The sequence below is a fragment of the Pecten maximus genome, chromosome 9, assembly GCF_902652985.1.
Source record: "Pecten maximus chromosome 9, xPecMax1.1, whole genome shotgun sequence".
In the NCBI taxonomy this organism is placed as follows: domain Eukaryota; kingdom Metazoa; phylum Mollusca; class Bivalvia; order Pectinida; family Pectinidae; genus Pecten; species Pecten maximus.
The window spans coordinates 13,264,403-13,282,538 of NC_047023.1; the positions used below are offsets into that span (position 1 = coordinate 13,264,403).

The window sequence follows — 18,136 nt, forward strand, 5'->3', positions numbered from 1 at the left end:
AAACACATATGTCGGTAAATGAACATATATATTTGATGTGATTGATAAAAACGTTTCTTTTTAATATAGCATTGGTTTACTTCAGGAAACGCTACAAAAACAATCAGAAAGCGTAAATCATTAATACTATGAATACAAAAAAAACAGGTAAGTCATAATTTTATATATATATATGGTAAATACTATATGGTACTTTTGCTTACATTGATTTCTTCCTTGATAAATATACCAACTTACCCATGTAATGCATATGGTTATAACCGCTGACAATATATATAGAGCTGCTCATGAGGCGAGCTGATCAAGTGGAACTGCACTCTGATTCTACGACGTAACGATTTTCCCCGGGTGGAATACTGAATATATGTTCTCCTGTCAACAAATTAGCCAGATTGTATGGCCGTAATATAGGAGTGTAGAACAGGATTATTCCAGAACTGTCCGTGTAGCCATGCCTCTCTGACGGGTTGTTCCAATGCATCTACAAATGGAATTTAATCGTTGTATAAATAAACTACCAAATTTACACCTCATTTAAGTAGGAAATGGATGCTAAAATTCAGCTTTTACTCTCTGTAATTACCTGCATCACAGCATATTTGTGATTAGTTGGTCCTATCTTTATTCCAGTATTTTCATTATGACACAAACCAGGCATACCAACACTCCATCCGCCAATTGCATCCATACATCGCACCTTCCCTGCCATACCGCAGACGTACGGGGTGTTTAACGGATTGACAAAATCGCCAAGTTCAACTGAAACGAGAAGATGGTCGAAAACAATATCCAAGTTATAACTTAAATGTTTTAAATGCCTATATTGTACCTTTAAGCAGTCAATAAATCCTGATGTTTTTTACTTTGGATATTTTAATGGCATAACTACTCTCCCAATATATATTAAAAAGCACTTTATATTTACGGTTATATATTGAAGTTCGATACAGAGCTAACAAAGAATTACGGAGAATACCGACAATTTACTGCTATCTCGAAATGAACAAAACGAGGGTAAATACGAAAATACGGATGTGTTTGGAGACTCCTGAAGTAGGCCTAGGAGAATCAAATCAGGTGTTCCGAAGTGGAAAGCTTCTTCTGCTTCGATGATTACACCAGTCATGCAAATCTGGGTCGAATTTGAGTTAAATCGGGTTAAGTCTAAAATATCACGACTACAGATCAGAAAATGGCTATCAACAAGCATTGAACACGCCTAGTTTCAATTGGCAAAATATAACATTTCCTAACATAATCGTGATGAATAATTTACCTTTCATTTTGCATTTATGGTAACCCTAATTGTTAATCTCTCCATCAGTAATCAACATCTGTCATGACAATTGTGATAATTGGAACAATAAGCCCTTGAATATAGAATCAACTGGGACATATCAATACCATAAGTAAGGGAAGCATGAATGTTACTTCTATAAACACACTGATAACTTGCCAATTGCTGATCGCTATGATCAAAGCAATTTACACATTTAATAAAGGTTGGATTTAAGGGCTCGTTTTACCTGTGCTTTAATTAATCACCATCATTTGAAAAAAGACAATTCGGCTAAGAGTGGGGCATTTGTTACAATTTGTATGCCAATAGTGTGGTATTGTCTCCAAACGATGTTTGTTGACCAGACAAGAAATTCAATCATTATGACGATCCTCGTTTTTGTTTTCGTTATTTGATTTCGCTGAAATTCAAAAAACTATGTTCTTATAACGCCGATCGCCATTCTTGGAAAAGAATGTTCTCCTCACAACGGGATAAATGCGTCCCCTTCGTTTTGAATAGTAGAAGATGTAATGAGTGGAAAATCAAATGTTATGATAGCGGAGGCTGTATACTGATTCCATGTTGTGAGTTAGCAGTACCCAACAAGACTTGAACCCGGGCTTAACAATTCTAAAGAATGGTAGTCACAGGGTTGGAAAAAGGACTAGATAAAAACAATTATTGTAGCAATATAGCATTGCTTTTAAGGACTCAAATAAAGTTAAGAAATCCAATATAAACGAGATAGAGCTGCATCCTTATCATAAGCCGGTATTTTGAAAGATAATGATACTGAATAATGAAACTGAATAGTATATAGGTAGAGTTTCCTGGTTATCCGCAAGCCTAGCTCCCTATAGTAAATAGGAAAGGTAATAGTGTTTGAAGACTAGGTTCAATGTTTAATATGCCTTATCCGTAGACACATCAACAAGTCAGTCATTCAATGTGGTTATGACAACTGGACTTGATAATTATGTTTTCATCCTGCTTATTCTCTTTACAATTTTGGACCTTACTGATGTTATCCATTCCGACACTAAACCAAAAATCAGCCTTTTTTTAACATTACCTCACATATTCTTCGATAGAATTTATCAATATTTTGAAATTTACATTCGATTGAAGAAAATATCTCGATAAACCGAAAAACGCTCTAATTTATTTGTATAATGCGAAGGTCATCAAAATGAAGTTAACCCCACCCGAACCCCTCTTTTTCCTTTTTTTTTTTTTTTTTTGTAGTGTGCGTATTTTTTTTTTTTTTTTTTTTTGTCTTTTAGATAACTGTGCATTTTAAGATATTACTTTGTGAAAAGGAACCTGGTGTAAGTGAATGGATGTAACCCAAAATCATAAGTAAAATACATAAAGTACGTAATAGATGTATAAAATTATGTATATATACCAACCGTAATTTGGACACGCATAGAGAACAATATGATGCATGACGAACTTGTTGTCAATAAAACCTCTGTTCGCGATCACGTGATAATCCTGGTCAGCAGGTAAGGCGAAGTTCATACACATATAAGTTGTTTCCTGTGCGGGAACCGGTGTCTCCGGAAATCTGATAGTAAATTTCTGAACGTCTAAAATACAAAGAAATTGCATGCATCTATGGTAAATTGATCAGGAGGGAAATTTTAAATAACCATTACCATGCTGCTTTGTACATGAAAATAAGAATATATTTGATCACATCAACGCCCAATGTAAGTTTGTCTCAAATATGACCAGGTACAAAGGCAACGAGTGGGTTTGTCTAGAAGTTTAACGCACGCGCAGCAAAAAGAGGGTCTTTTAGAGATGGGTGTTTGAAGGGATAGCAAAATAAGAGCTTCTTGACGGACAAAAGGTACATTTTAGTCTCTTCGGTTTCTTGAGTAGAATAAACTCTCCGATTTTACAGTTTTTTATTTTAACACTGAAAGATTCTCGTGAAATGCTATCTATCTCAGCTGAATCATGCTCAACTGTGTATTTCCAAGATGAATTGTTAATACATTCTTTTGTATTTCTGGTTAAATTTGCCGATCATTTAAGCCTTTTTATCTTATATCAGGATTGCATGACCGGCTTTTTGAAATTGGATGGAAATATTGCACTAAAAAAAATAGGAAAAACACTCGGACCTTTATTCTGGTTACTTACCAGTACTGTTGATGGCGTCACACGTCATATTTTCTGTCTGACATTTGTTGAAAGTATTCTTTTGTAGACATATTGGATCACTCCATGGCTCGCACACACCTGAAAGGGAACGAAACAAAACGTTCTAGGCTATAATGTCTTCATAACCACATAACAACATACACAATCACAAAATTCTCGTTATCTCTCTGTACGTTTGTTAAAGCGCCAAAAAATAAATTGTGTATGAATATTTTCAAGAATAAGGCTTTCTCGATTCAAAGGGAAACGTGTTTTTGCTGATGAATTCGCCATACAAAATGTTCAGATCGTCTTAAGTTAAAGTTTTTCCAAATTAAAAAAAAAGTATACAGAAAATGAGATTATATGGGGCAAATCTTTGAAATGCGATGACGTCATAAAGGTTCAAACAATAGGATTGATAAAATCACGAATGTTCGACGTCAGCAAAAGATAATGAGAGATTAGTTGTTTTGCTGGTATACTGAGCAAGACCAGGACACGAGTCAATCAAAATATAAAATCACACAAACTCCGATATTAGACCAACGACCCGCTAATACTGGAACTCTTTGATACCATGTCACCAAATTGGATGCATATATTCGCCTTACCAAACGGCTTTCATTCGGGCATATGTGCAGGAGTTCCATTCATATCGTGTATGCCTGACGCAAGACTGCTTGGAATCGAGTTAACCTCCAATGAAATGACGGCGCATCGATTTTCTATCAACATGTTTATTTAATGATTTGGTTTTAGGTGAACCTGAAAAGATCTGCACTTTAATGCATGAACTGCGCAGTTAATTGGATCAAACTTCGGACGGAAATAGACTTAAGTAAACACAAATACCGACAAATTCAGCATCTTTAACTTTACATAATATGTCAGCATACCCGGAAATCCACTAGGCGGAGCAGCTGGATTTGATCCCGGAGTCCAATCACAGTTTGGATCCCCAAGTTCTGCTCCGTTTGAGATTCCATCGCCATCCGAACCATCTCGCACAGAGTGTGGTTCCACACCTATTGTCGGAACGTAGGAATGGTTATCGACATAAATACAAAATTTAAAATAATAAGAAAATATTTATGGTTAGATTTCTGTTATTTTATATGATATCATTTAATATATAGAGGATATTTAATGGTTTCCCGTTTAATATAACACATATGTATTTCACGAGTATGACATAATATCGATATATTTTGTCATACGAGTGAAATATATGTTAGATTAAACGCGAAACCATTCAATTTTCTTTTTATTGCATTTTATATACTTAAAAAAATTAAAACATTGAAAAAATCATTAAAAAAATGTGCGGGAATCAGTAACATAATTCATGTCGTCATCTCTTTGTGACGTAACTCCACGTCAACTTGACGACGCCATTTTGAAAGGACTGATCAACGCAATTTAAGCGTGTTCTGCTGTTATAGGAGAATCTGATCTGTGCATGAATAGTTAACGTCATGTGAGTATATTGTCAAAAACTAGTGTGAATATTTAAGAAATACAGTGAACTTATTTATCTTCGCTTCGATCGGAAAAATTGTCAAGTTTCAATGAGGTGAAAAGAAAGGTTCTCTCTAGTTGGTTAAAAAACGAAAATCCTGTCACTGCAATTCAATCATTTAGAGTTAACTGACTGAGTAGCAACGTGGAACGAAAACACAGAATCACGCATGTAATACAAAATGTAAATGATAGTCAGGATGTAATTTATATACCTTCCCATTGTTTTTGAAGTCGCGTCCAAAAGGGTTTAACTGCCCACTCCCGCCCATAGCCTCATGACCAACACCCGGCCAGGGGGTCGTATCATCGCAAGGGCTAAGGACGTTAACTCCATTTGGAATACTTGTCTGGAAAGATGAGTAACCATGGACACAGCAAAGAGCGAAAACTGCCAAAACTAGTGATGATAACAGTGTCTTCATTTTCTTCAGGTACTGACCAAATGTTTCCTGTAAAATTAATCGATAATGTATTTGGTATCGTTGTTAAATAAGATACTTTCGGAGGATTTTCAATGATTTTTTTTAATATAAACGCATATAACAGTCATTGCCATGTATATCTATTCCGTATATGTATGTAACATATCCAAGAAGTTTCCCGTGTCTTCTATTTCTCATTGCATAAAGAGCAGTGGAGAAAGTTCTTATTTTGCTATATGACATTGCGATAACACCAGAATAATTGTATAGAATAAAAATCTATTGCTGCATTTAACGGATGTTTTGATTTATTGAGAAGAGGGAATCCAAACTCAAACGCCAAAAAATTGGTCCCGTCTCGGAATTCTCATCGTCACTGTGAAACCAAAGAAATTCTTTAACAAGGATCAAGATGATATCGCCATGTAATAGCGTGGGTTTATTCCAACATTTCTCTGATAATTTGATAAGGAAATACGCACGCATTTGTGGTATTCGGTTATTAATATGTTTACATAATTTTACATTATCTGTCAATGCACTTTATTGGATTTTGTTGTATGTTTACGTGGCGACAGTCGTTCACACAGAAGACATGTAAATATGGCAATTTCTACATTTGTATTTTCATTTTGCTGCTGTTTGAAAGAGAAATATTTCAGTTAAATTAGCCGAATAGGAGTTATAGCATAATTCTTTCAGGAAGCCTTATTCGTAGTCGTAGCCGTATCCAAAACGTAAGAATTTAAAAATACCTCAGTTAGTAACTACTACTGCCCGAAAATCGTACATCCTGCTTCACATAACCACGCTGTCAACCAGGACATTGGCTATTATTGGCTGTAGGTAATCACATTTGACTCTAGAAAGGTATGGTTACATTATAGTCTGTTAATGCAACATAAAAGTCTGTCAATGCATTGCATAATTTTTCAAGAAAAGGAACGAAATACCTCTATTCGCAAATAATGTGGTCTGTTTTCACCTCATTAGGCTTATGTAAGTAACTCAAGATGCTCAAAAATAAATGCAATTGTTTGTGTAAAAATTAACAATTTGAAATGTATGTGTGCACGATTTCTTAAAACATATTCAGTAAAAACATTCCACACACGTCTACGTTTTCTTTTTTCTCGGGTAATAGGATTTTAAGAGTGGTAGTGCGATAGTAATAGTATGCAGTTTTAGAAATTAGAGGTGGTAGTGGTGAGTGAGTTAGTAGTCAGTAGTAGTGTAGTAAGTGTTGTTGTGGTAGTAGTAGTAGTAGTAGTAGTAGTAGTGTAGTAGTAGTAGTAGTAGTAGTGTAGTAGTAGTTGTGGTAGTAGTAGTAGTGTAGTAGTAGTTGTGGTAGTAGTAGTAGTAGTAGTAGTAGTAGTAGTAGTAGTGGTAGTAGTAGTAGTGGTAGTAGTAGTAGTAGTAGGGTAGGTAAGTAGTAGTAGTAGTAGTGGTGTAGTAGTAGTGTAGTAGTAGTAGTAGTGTGGTAGTAGTAGTAGGTAGGTAGTAGGTGTAGTAGTAGAGTAGGTGGGGGGTAGGTAGTAGTAGTAGTAGGAGTAGTAGTGAGAGTAGTAGTAGTAGTAGAGGTAGTAGTAGTAGAGGTAGTGGTAGTGGTAGTAGTAGTAGTAGTAGTAGTAGTAGTAGTGGTGGTGGTGGTGGTGGTGGTGGTAGTAGTGGTGGTGGTGGTGGTAGTAGTAGTAGTAGTAGTAGTAGTAGTAGTAGTAGTAGTAGTAGTAGTAGTAGTAGTGGTAGTAGTAGTGGTAGTAGTGGTAGTGGTAGTAGTAGTAGTAGTAGTAATAGGTCCTTTTTTGACATACATTGCAGACACACTTTTACTTATTATTGCCATAAACACGTAGATGGTTCTTCAGTCTATTTGTTATCGTTTTCCACTTGCTAATTATATTTTATTTTGTTACCAGACATTATGTCCGGCTCTTCCTATTACTAAGAATGATACGTTTGTGTAGAATTATAAAGCACCATCAATACATGTGTAATGTATAGAACACAAATTATTAGTTACACTTGATTAACTTTTACATTACTACAATATGTTTGCTTGTTGCAATATTGAACTTACCTGGATATTCGATAATTATGATATTTACATTACCACAACATGTGTTGGCTAAACAGGAGAGTATAAACTTAAATGATCGATGCTCATAAGGTGTATTTTGTGTTGTATACCAATGACTTTGCCACATATCTAGAGAATAGGCATATCTACCATTTTGGTCATGGACGTTTTCGAGTTTTAGGTGTCTTACTACAGATTTCATCCAGGTCTTTAATCTATTTTTTTTATTCCTGACAAGATTCATTTCTATTTCATTAATATGTAGCGATGGTAATAACTCGTCCACTCTTTGTAATATTTTAATAGTAGGTTATTCTTTGATTGGTTGGTGTACCATCCCGCGATTGGCCCAAAACGACTGAAATTGTCGATAGGCCCTTAAATAATACAATGCAAATTCATCCCGCCAAAGGGCTACGAAGTTAACAATTATTATATAAATTGCTTAGGTGTGTGGTGATTAAATTTCCACCACAATAGGTGGGTGTTATTCAACTCCCAAGCCATGAAATACTCATTACAGATGTTGAATCACATTCACTTTATACCACACGTGGAATAAACTCTAAATGCGTTCATACTTACGGTACTTTTAACGTCATAAAGCCGGCAAAGCACACTTTTAAGCGTAACGTTTGGCTCTTTGATTATGGTAGTTATAATGTATTTAAAGATAAACTGAAATCTATTAACTGGAACGCATTGATTAATGTTGACGATATAAATGTTTTGGTAAAGAATTTTACAGACACATTGCTTGGCATCGCAAAAACTTGTATCCCCAATAAAAATATTACTGTTAAATCTAACGAGCCTCCGTGGATGTCTAATGAAGTTCGAAGACTAATTAGAAAACGGAAACGTGCACACAAAAGAGCCAAACGTACACTTATCAATGATCATTGGGCTAAATTCCGTCTATTTCGTAACAAATGCATTAACACTATTAAACATGCATCGCATACATTAACAATCTCTGTGGTACACTCAAGAAACCATCTAATCTCAATGTGAAGAAGTGGTGGAAAACTGTATACTCATTACTACCAATTTATAGAAAATCACCGATTCCACCACATCTTCACAATGACACTGTAGTTTCAGATGATTTCGAAAAAGCTTCCCATGTTCAACGATTTTTTTTTCTGTGCCCAGTCAGTCAACTATTGAAGACTCAAACGCTGAACTTCCAAACATTAATTACGAATGTAATCACACTCTTTCTAATATACATATCACTGCTACTGATGTAAAAGACGCTATATTAAATCTAGACTGTTTTAAAGCCATTGGCCCCGACCTTGTAAATCCTCGATTGCTTGAAGAATTTGTTGATATTATATGTAAGCCCTTAAGCACACTGTTTAACCTATCTCTAACATCTGGTATTTTCCCAACAGATTGGAAATCTGCTAATGTAACCTCTGTACATAACAAACTATAGACCGACATCCTTATTATCTATCGTTGGAAAATTAATGGAACGATGCATTTTTAAATATGTTCACAATTTTTTGCATGCCCTTTCGCTACTATCTCCCCACCGATCTGGATTTAGACACGGCGACTCACCCGTCAATCAACTTCTTGCTGTCACTCATGATATTTACTCTGCTTTAGACCATGGTAAAGAAATACGAATGGTCTTTTGTGATATAAGCAAAGCTTTTGACCGCGTTTGGCATAAGGGACTACTAAGTAAGCTTTCAGGTTTTGGAATTGAATTCGGGGTTTCACTTCTAAAATGGTTCGAAAATTATCTCTACAATCGTAAACAAAGAGTTGTTATCAACGGAAAATGTTCTAATTGGTCTTAAATTAAGGCTGGGGTTCCACAAGGCTCGATACTGGGTCCCTTTTGTTTCTTTCATACGAGCTAATATAAAATTATTCGCAGATGACACCTCTTTGTATGTCATTATCGACTCGCCTAGGATTAGTGCAGATTTGAATTTCAATCTTCGTAAAATTCATGAATGGTCAGTGAATTGGTTGGTTAACTTCAATCCTACTAAAACAGAAACCCTATTAATATCCAAAAAGACTCATTCCCCACTTCCTCCTCCTCTATACATGAACAATATTTTGCTTTCTGAGGTAAATTCACATAGTCATCTCTGTTTGACTTTGTCCAACAATGGCGGTTGGACTGATCAAATCAATTTGATAAAATCTAAGGTTTCACCAAAATTGAATATTTTACGCAGATTCAAATTCACTTTAGACCGTACTTCCCTTCAAACTCTGTATTTTACTCTTATCCGACCTATTTTTGAATATGGGAACATTGTTTGGGATAACCTTACAAAAACTCTGACATGCTAGAAAATCTCAAATTAGAAGCAGCGCGTATAGCTACTGGCGGAACTAAACTCACAAGTAGAGTAAAACTTTATCTGAAACAGGCTGGCTTCTCTTAGAGCAAAGACGTAAACACCTCAAAATCATTCATTTCCATAAAATGGTTCACGGTCTCCTTCCTCAGTATCTACAATAAATAACTTTCGCCCTCCTCCTTGTCGCACAAGTCTTTACATGAAATCCTGTCTGCCATCTGTAATCCCTATATGGAATTCCTTGCCAGATGCAATCAAAAGTTTTCCGTCCATAACGAAATTGAAAAGTCATTTAAATTAACCACGCCACAAAGTTCCACATTATTTCCGTAGCGGTAGTAGACTGGGTCAGATTCACCATGCTAGATTAAGGATGGAGTGCAGTCCACTAATATTTTATCTATTTCATAAAAATCTTATAGATAGTCCTCTATGTACGTGTAATCAAGAAGATGAGACCAATGAACATTTCCTATTACGTTGTCCACTGTTCTCGCAGTTTCGCTTATGTTGTTTTAGTGCTCTAAACTATCTCTTATCAACTGAAATACTACTCTTCGGTGATAACGAACTCACGTATGATGAATTTTTTTTTGATTTTTTCCAGTGTTCAAGAATTTATAATTATTTCTAAAAGATTTGAATGATTGCTTTAATTTTTTTATTTATTATTTTTTGTCAAGTACACAGCTGTTACAGCAGGTTGTATGTCTCATATCATGGCATAAAATTCCTCTCTAATCTTTTTCTTCTGGTCTTTTCATCTCTCCTCTTTTCCGAATTTCCCCATTTTTCATCTATTCAAGTATTTCATTGCTCACTTATGTATTCTCCCACTTGCTGTCGTTTACTTAATGTGTCATAAAAGGAAACGGATTAATATAAATCTTATACTTGTTTCTGAATTCCATTCACATTATGAGTGTATGATTGTGTATTGTATATGTATGAATTGATTGAATAAAAAAAAAGTTTATAATTTTAAATGCGTTTTGATTGGTTAACACGGTGACATTTGACCGGGACTATTTTTTGAATCACTTTGTTCAATGCAGTTTGATTGGCTGACACTTGAAGGCTGCTTCACGATGTCCTTGAAATGATAACGCATAAGAAGAAGTTCGCAATTAGTATGCTATATTCTTGAAAATTTATATAGATTTTTATCAATTCATTGCTTTAAAAAGAATAAACTTACTTATTATTTTGTTATGAATTGTAATAAATTGTAATATTTTCATATATTTCCGAATTTGTCAGTTTTGCATATTAATTAGTGGTATTTCAATTTAGGTCATATCCTGACACCACACAATATATTGTAAAATAACACAAAATAGGTCGCTTCATTCTCAAAATAGCTTTTCTATTGTAGTAGAAACGGTTCGCACAAACTCGTGGTTATTATTATTATATCACACTCGTTAGTTATTTTTCAGAAGTTACAAAAAACACTAGCTTATGCTCGTGTTTTGTAAATTTTGAAAAATAACACCTGTTGTTTAACCTCTATATACACAACAGTTTTCTAACATGGGTTGATAGACATGATAGTACAGTCATTGGAAGCTTGTCTGACAGGCTGCGTTATCAATAATTATGGTATGATTATTGTTGGTGACAGTAGCATATATATTTTCATATTTTTTAATTTTATAGAATTAATTTTATTCAGTGACATCCGGTATTATGATGTCATTGTAGTCAACACAATAAGCCCTGCAGTGGTTTATTCTACTGGTAGATTTTATCTTTATTGTACCTTAGCTGATTTCAAAATAGATTCTGACTTTGTACTTCAACTTCAGGTAAATCATGATATTCAGATCTTGGACTGTTATAAAGAGAAACCTTGTATGATATATATAGAAACTAAACTATTGAACGGGGGTATTACGAAATGCATAGGTCAAATAAAAAATATCTGCGAATTTCGATTGTCGAAATATGTAGACGATGTTAATGTTTTATCAATATCTGACTAACTGTACCTAATCCTAATAAGTTTCGTTTAGAGTTATTCAAGCATCAAACTGTCTTCTTTGGAAAGATGTTGTTCCATCTTTATCAAAGGACTATAAACAGATGGAATATAACGCTCATTATTCCTGTTCAGTTTTCATCTTGAATCATCTTTTGAACGGGATCGAATAAACTTGTTTAAAAAATAAGCAAATTAGTGCCCACATCATAGGCTTAAAGGCTGCTTTAATTGACTCTTTCAATATCTGCAATTTGTAGGCCCTCGAGATTCGCAAAATGGTCGGAATCGTTTCAAAACCGGTTGCAACCATGCAAGCATTCATGCTGACAAGATATATCTGGAGAAAGATGTTGTTTATTGTTATTGGGGTTTTTTGTGTTTTTTTTTGTTTTTTTTTTTTTTTTTAATGTTGTTAACTTTTTATCTCTGACTATTTAAAATGTAATCAGTATTCCTACGGAATTTTACGATGAGAGTTGGGGAGGAGTTTGAATATTTTGCTGTTTCGAAATGCATTATTAGTAGAGCTGTGTAGAAAAAGGAATTGATAGAAACCCAACTATGTTGTCCCTACTAAGTTGGTTAAAGACGCTCCGACGGTCTACTTAACTTTAATTAAAATATCCAGACTATTAATTGCGGACTATACAGTACAGACTGAAACTTGTATAAAAGATCTGGAAATCTTCAACGAAGGTGTTATGAATTTTTGAGGTCATATATATAAGGCTATTCTTCCTTAATCAATGGCAAGTTATATTAAACCATCTAATTGTTTAAATTCAAACATTTAACACATTCTTATCGAAATATACATTAAAGATACGTGTCATCACGGGCGTCGGCATCTGGTTTGTATAAAAATAATGTTAGCCCCTACCCTACTTTATCAATTTTGATATAATATGAGTAGGGGCTGATATGTTTTTATCTATTTATTTATTTTCTATAATCACCAATTAGATGCAGACGCCTGTGGTGCTACTGTAACTGTACTTACCTTATATCAGGGTACGCCGACCTCAATTAGCACATCTCTTAACTACTAATCATTGTGATATGGGATCACGGGTTATCGGCCGCTTCGGTAATTGTACATTACAAACGCTCTTGGAGACGTGTTTTACTTCATTTCCAGTCGTAATTTTATTTCTGAATATGGTTAGAAAGGGAAACTTGAATTAAGCTATATCCCTTTTCGTGTTCAAGCAATATGAAGAAAACTCACAGTGTAACATGAATAGAATTGAACCGATAGCCTATTTGACTACACGTATAACCTAAAACGGAATTATGTTAAAGCCGACAGGATGTTGGCAACAGAACAAGGTGCATCACACTACAGGTGTATAAACTCTAGATGTCTATGTACATACATTACAGGGACCAACCAACCAATTGTTTTTCCAGACTTCAGTGTTAACGTTTTGGAGTATATCATTAAAATTCTTGAATTCAATATGACAATTATGGTTTATAACAAAAGTTAAGGGTCTCATATACCACGTAATCAAAAACGTTTGGTCCTTTAATTCATATTTTTTCCAGTGTAGCCATTTTGAATGTGGGTGAGTTTCGCAGTAAAAATTCTCAAAAATCTGAAATGTTTACCTCTTAATTATCATGACATGGCTTTTGGAAAAAATATTTTGGACTTACGAAGTTTATGTCAACATATTTTATGGATAGCTACCTATCAGGCTACATAGCTGTTTTGTTACTTCATAACATACTGGCCAATCAGTGGCTGCCAGACATTTTGTCCCTGGCTCAACTTTCTATACCCAGGGGTTGTTTCAAAAGTCTATTTTTCAATTGGTTGGTTGTTCCCTACAGGAATAAATACAAAACAGATGTACATTTATTTTGTTTATTAACCTTGAGTTTACAGCTCACCAGTACAAACATGCATAACAATTCATACATTGTGGAATTGGCGGGCAATGCATGATAGCAGTGTAGAACAGACAAAATAAATTGTGTAGAGAATGGATTAATCAAAATTAGACAATAACCATTAAAAAATACTTTTCCGTTGCTGTGTAGCATCACATATATACTTACTGAGCATTCATAAATCTTTAAAATTTGTTGTACATATTAATTGGGTCAATTTGAATACAGATGGGGTTTTTTTCCCTGTAGTACTTTTTATTACATCTTGATCTCGTGGTTTGTAAAAAAAAAATGGCAGATTAGCAGAAAGTAATTCTCGTCATCAATATCGCCAGAGTTGCAAACTCTACACAGACGTTCATGTCATGCAATATTTCGATAACGTCTTGTTTCAACATGAAGAGTATGTGCCGATAGACGAATTCTAGTCAAAGCAATTATATTACGTTTTGGGATGTTTTTTACATAAATAATATTGTAGTGATATGTCATCTACTAAATGTCTGTACACTACAGATGTACATACACTACAGATGTACATACACTACAGGTAAACATACACTACAGGTAAACATACACTACAGGTGTACATACACTACAGGTATACATACACTACAGGTATACATACACTACAGGTATACATACACTACAGGTAAACATACACTACAGATGTACATACACTACGGGTAAACATACACTACAGGTATACATACACTACAGGTGTACATAAACTACAGGTAAACATACACTACATGCATACATACACTACAGATGTACATACACTACAGGTATACATACACTTCAGGTATACATACACTACATATACAGGTATACATACACTACAGGTATACATACACTACAGGTGTACATACACTACATACATACATACACTACAGGTGTACATACACTACAGGTGTACATACACTACAGGTATACATACACTACAGGTGTACATACACTACAGGTATACATACACTACAGAAGTACATATACTACAGGTAAACATACACTTCAGGTATACATACATTACAGGTATACATATACTACAGGTGTACATACACTACAGATGTACATACACTACAGGTATACATACACTACAGGTTTACATACACTAAAGGTTACATACACTACAGGTATACATACACTACAGGTATACATACACTACAGGTATACATACACTACAGGTGTACATACACTACAGGTATACATACATTATAGATATACATACACTACAGGTATACATACACTACAGGTATACATACACTACAGGTATACATACACTACAGGTGTACATACACTACAGGTATACATACACTACAGGTATACATACACTACAGGTATACATACACTACAGGTATACATACACTACAGGTAAACATACACTACAGGTATACATACACTACAGGTATACATACACTACAGATGTACATACACTACAGGTCTACATACACTACAGGTTTACATACACTAAAGGTTACATACACTACAGGTATACATACACTACAGGTATACATACACTACCGGTGTACATAAACTACAGGTGTACATACACTACAGGTATACATATACTACAGGTATACATACACTACAGGTGTACATACACTACAGGCATACAAACACTAAAGGTTACATATACTACAGGTATACATACACTACATGTATACATACACTACAGGTATACATACATTACAGGTATACATACACTACAGGTATACATACACTACAGGTATACATACACTACAGATGTACATACACTACAGGTGTACATACACTACTGGTTTACATACACTAAAGGTTACATACACTACAGGTATACATACACTACAGGTATACATACCCTACAGATATACATACACTACAGGTATACATACACTACAGGTATACATACACTACAGGTATACATACACTACAGGTATACATACACTACAGGTATACATACACTACAGGTATTCATACACTACAGGTGTACATACACTACAGGATTACATACACTACAGGCATACATACACTTAAGGTTACATACACTACAGGTATACATACACTACAGGTATACATACACTACAGGTGTACATAAACTACAGGTATACATACACAACAGGTATACATACACTACAGGTGTACATACACTACAGGTATACATACACTAAAGGTTACATACACTACAGGTTACATACACTACAGGCATACATACACTAAAGGTTACATACATAGAGGATATCTAACAGTGTCTTCAATAATACCAAATATATTTCACGAGTGGGGCTAATATTTTGATATTTTTCACGAGTGTGCAGCACGAGTGAAAAATATCAAAATATTAGCCACACGAGTGAAATATATTTGGTATTACTGAAGATACTGTTAGATATTCTGTTTATTACATTTTTTATCAACGAAAAACGTACCCCGTATGCTAACTAGGCCTACAGCGAAAGTTTGCATACAAAAAATGTAGTTCCCCCTGTCCAGGTGCTGACATATATGTCGGGCTTTCTGATTGGTCAATTATTGTGGTATTTTCTAATCATTAATTTGATTGGTCAAATCAGCAAAAGTGATATTTTTCACTAGTGAAAAATATGATATTCTTCACTAGTGAAAAATATCACTTTTATAAAATGAAAATTTTTGATATTTCACTGGTAAAAATGTAATAAACTACAGTTATACATACACTACAGGTGTACATACACTACAAGCATACATACACTACAGGTATTCATACACTACAGGTGTACATACACTACAGGTATACATACACTACATGTATACATACACTACAGGTATACATACACCTAAGGTTACATACAATAAAGATTACATATACTACATGTCTGAATACAAAAAAAATTACCAATACATTGTTTTCCGTTTTTGATATCTGAGAACCACAGGAAAAGAAACAAAATGTCAGGATAATCGAGTTCAACTTTCAGAAATATATGCGTTAACTGTCAAATGGTCCTCTGCTTTGCAGGTCGACCGCGAGAAGCTGTGATATTATCCTCCATCATAGTTATACTTTCTTTGTGTTCTTATTGTGTTCGATGGCGATTACCGTGTTTCCTGTAGCCTGTGATATATTGGATTTAACCGCCGACGTCTCCAAATTCCAGTCACATTGTGTTACATTCCACAGATAAATGTGGTCTTCTCTTAAATTATATTTTTCTAAAATTGCATAAAGTTAATTTGGTACCGAAACGTCAGTTTTGTTTTTATTTTCATGTTTGATGAGAATATGGTCTCCTACCACATTGATTGATTTCTAATGTTTACACTGAAGATCCTTTGACAGTTGAGTATTCTGTTTTGACAGTTTGTATATAAAGGATAAAAATAGGAATAATGGAAGAATATACATGTGGCGTGTTCTCTCACACCCTACGAGCTTTCTCCTACTCTCTCTCTCTACAACATAACTTATAAATCTACTCATTTTGAACATTAATTGTTTTCTGCATTCCCCATCTGTCCATGTTAAAGGTAAAATGTGTTTTTACTCCATTGGGACCATCGAGACATCTCAGAACTAATTCCGACTTTCAGCAAGGCAAGACTCGAGCGTATGCAAGAGCCTGCCGTGATGTTACGGAAGTGTATTTTTTTCCTATGCGGAGTGTATCCTACTCTGAGTGACTAAGAAAACGTCGTGACGTCACACAGTCTTTCCTTCCGCCATATTGTAAAAAGTAAACGTTCAAACGATCATCAGTAAGTTATCAATTGCATAAGTTATTTTTGTTTATAATTGCCAGTGTAATATGTAAACAAATTATTACTTTCCCATAATTTGTTGAGGTTTTTTTGTTTTTTTTTAACGTCCTATTAACAGCCAGGGTCATTTAAGGACGTGCCAGGTTTTAGAGGTGGAGGAAAGCCGGAGTACCCGGAGAAAAACCACCGGCCTACGGTCAGTACCTGGCAACTGCCCCGCGTAGGTTTCGAATTCGCAACCCAGAGGTGGAGGGCTAGTGCCAAGTTAGAGTGTCGGGACACCTTAACCACTCGACCACCGCGGCCCCCTTTCCCATAAAATCGAACTCGTATCGGAAAGTCATAAATATTGACATCCTATGTTAACGTTTAGATGTTAGCGTAATTACCTTCAATCCTTATATTTAAGTGGATGGATGATTGATTTAAGGTAGTACTAAGTAGGCTACCTGATATCACGGATTGAAAATCAGACGGACGACTTGTGCATTTATGATTAAATAACAAACATACCAGTGTCAAAGCTGCTTAGTAAGATCATAGGTGATTTGACATTGACAGTTAGCATGGAGTTATATTACATTTTAGTGCTCGTTGACTTTTTTCAACTCCACACTACGGAGAGTGGGGTGTCCCTAACAACATCATCAATCAACGATGTACAAAGTGTATTGTGTTTGTACAAATCGATAAAAAAGGAAAATCAACTGAAAGTGAAGTAAATAAAATTTCTTTTAAGACGGT

General features: G+C 34.8%; 1 protein-coding gene across 1 annotated transcript; it reads right to left on the minus strand.

The window, feature by feature from the left end:
• Positions 1-301: 301 nt before the first annotated feature.
• Positions 302-5,382, minus strand: LOC117333888. Its single transcript, XM_033893305.1, has 5 exons — positions 5,220-5,382; positions 4,336-4,464; positions 3,437-3,535; positions 584-759; positions 302-481 (listed from the first exon to the last, which is right to left on the minus strand). Exons 1-5 carry the CDS (start codon positions 5,380-5,382, stop codon positions 302-304), a joined length of 747 nt encoding a protein of 248 aa, XP_033749196.1.
• Between the last annotated feature and the right edge of the window lie 12,754 nt (positions 5,383-18,136).

What these genes read in the sequence shown, in the direction of transcription:
- LOC117333888 (XM_033893305.1), bottom strand. Translation starts at nt 5,382, where the DNA reads ATGAAGACACTGTTATCATCACTAGTTTTGGCAGTTTTCGCTCTTTGC. An exon ending in TGACGCCATCAACAGTACTG is followed by an intron (nt 760 to 3,436) that starts GTAAGTAACCAG and finishes TTCTCGTTTCAG; the next exon opens with TTGAACTTGGCGATTTTGTC. An exon ending in ACAAATATGCTGTGATGCAG is followed by an intron (nt 482 to 583) that starts GTAATTACAGAG and finishes TTCCATTTGTAG; the next exon opens with ATGCATTGGAACAACCCGTC.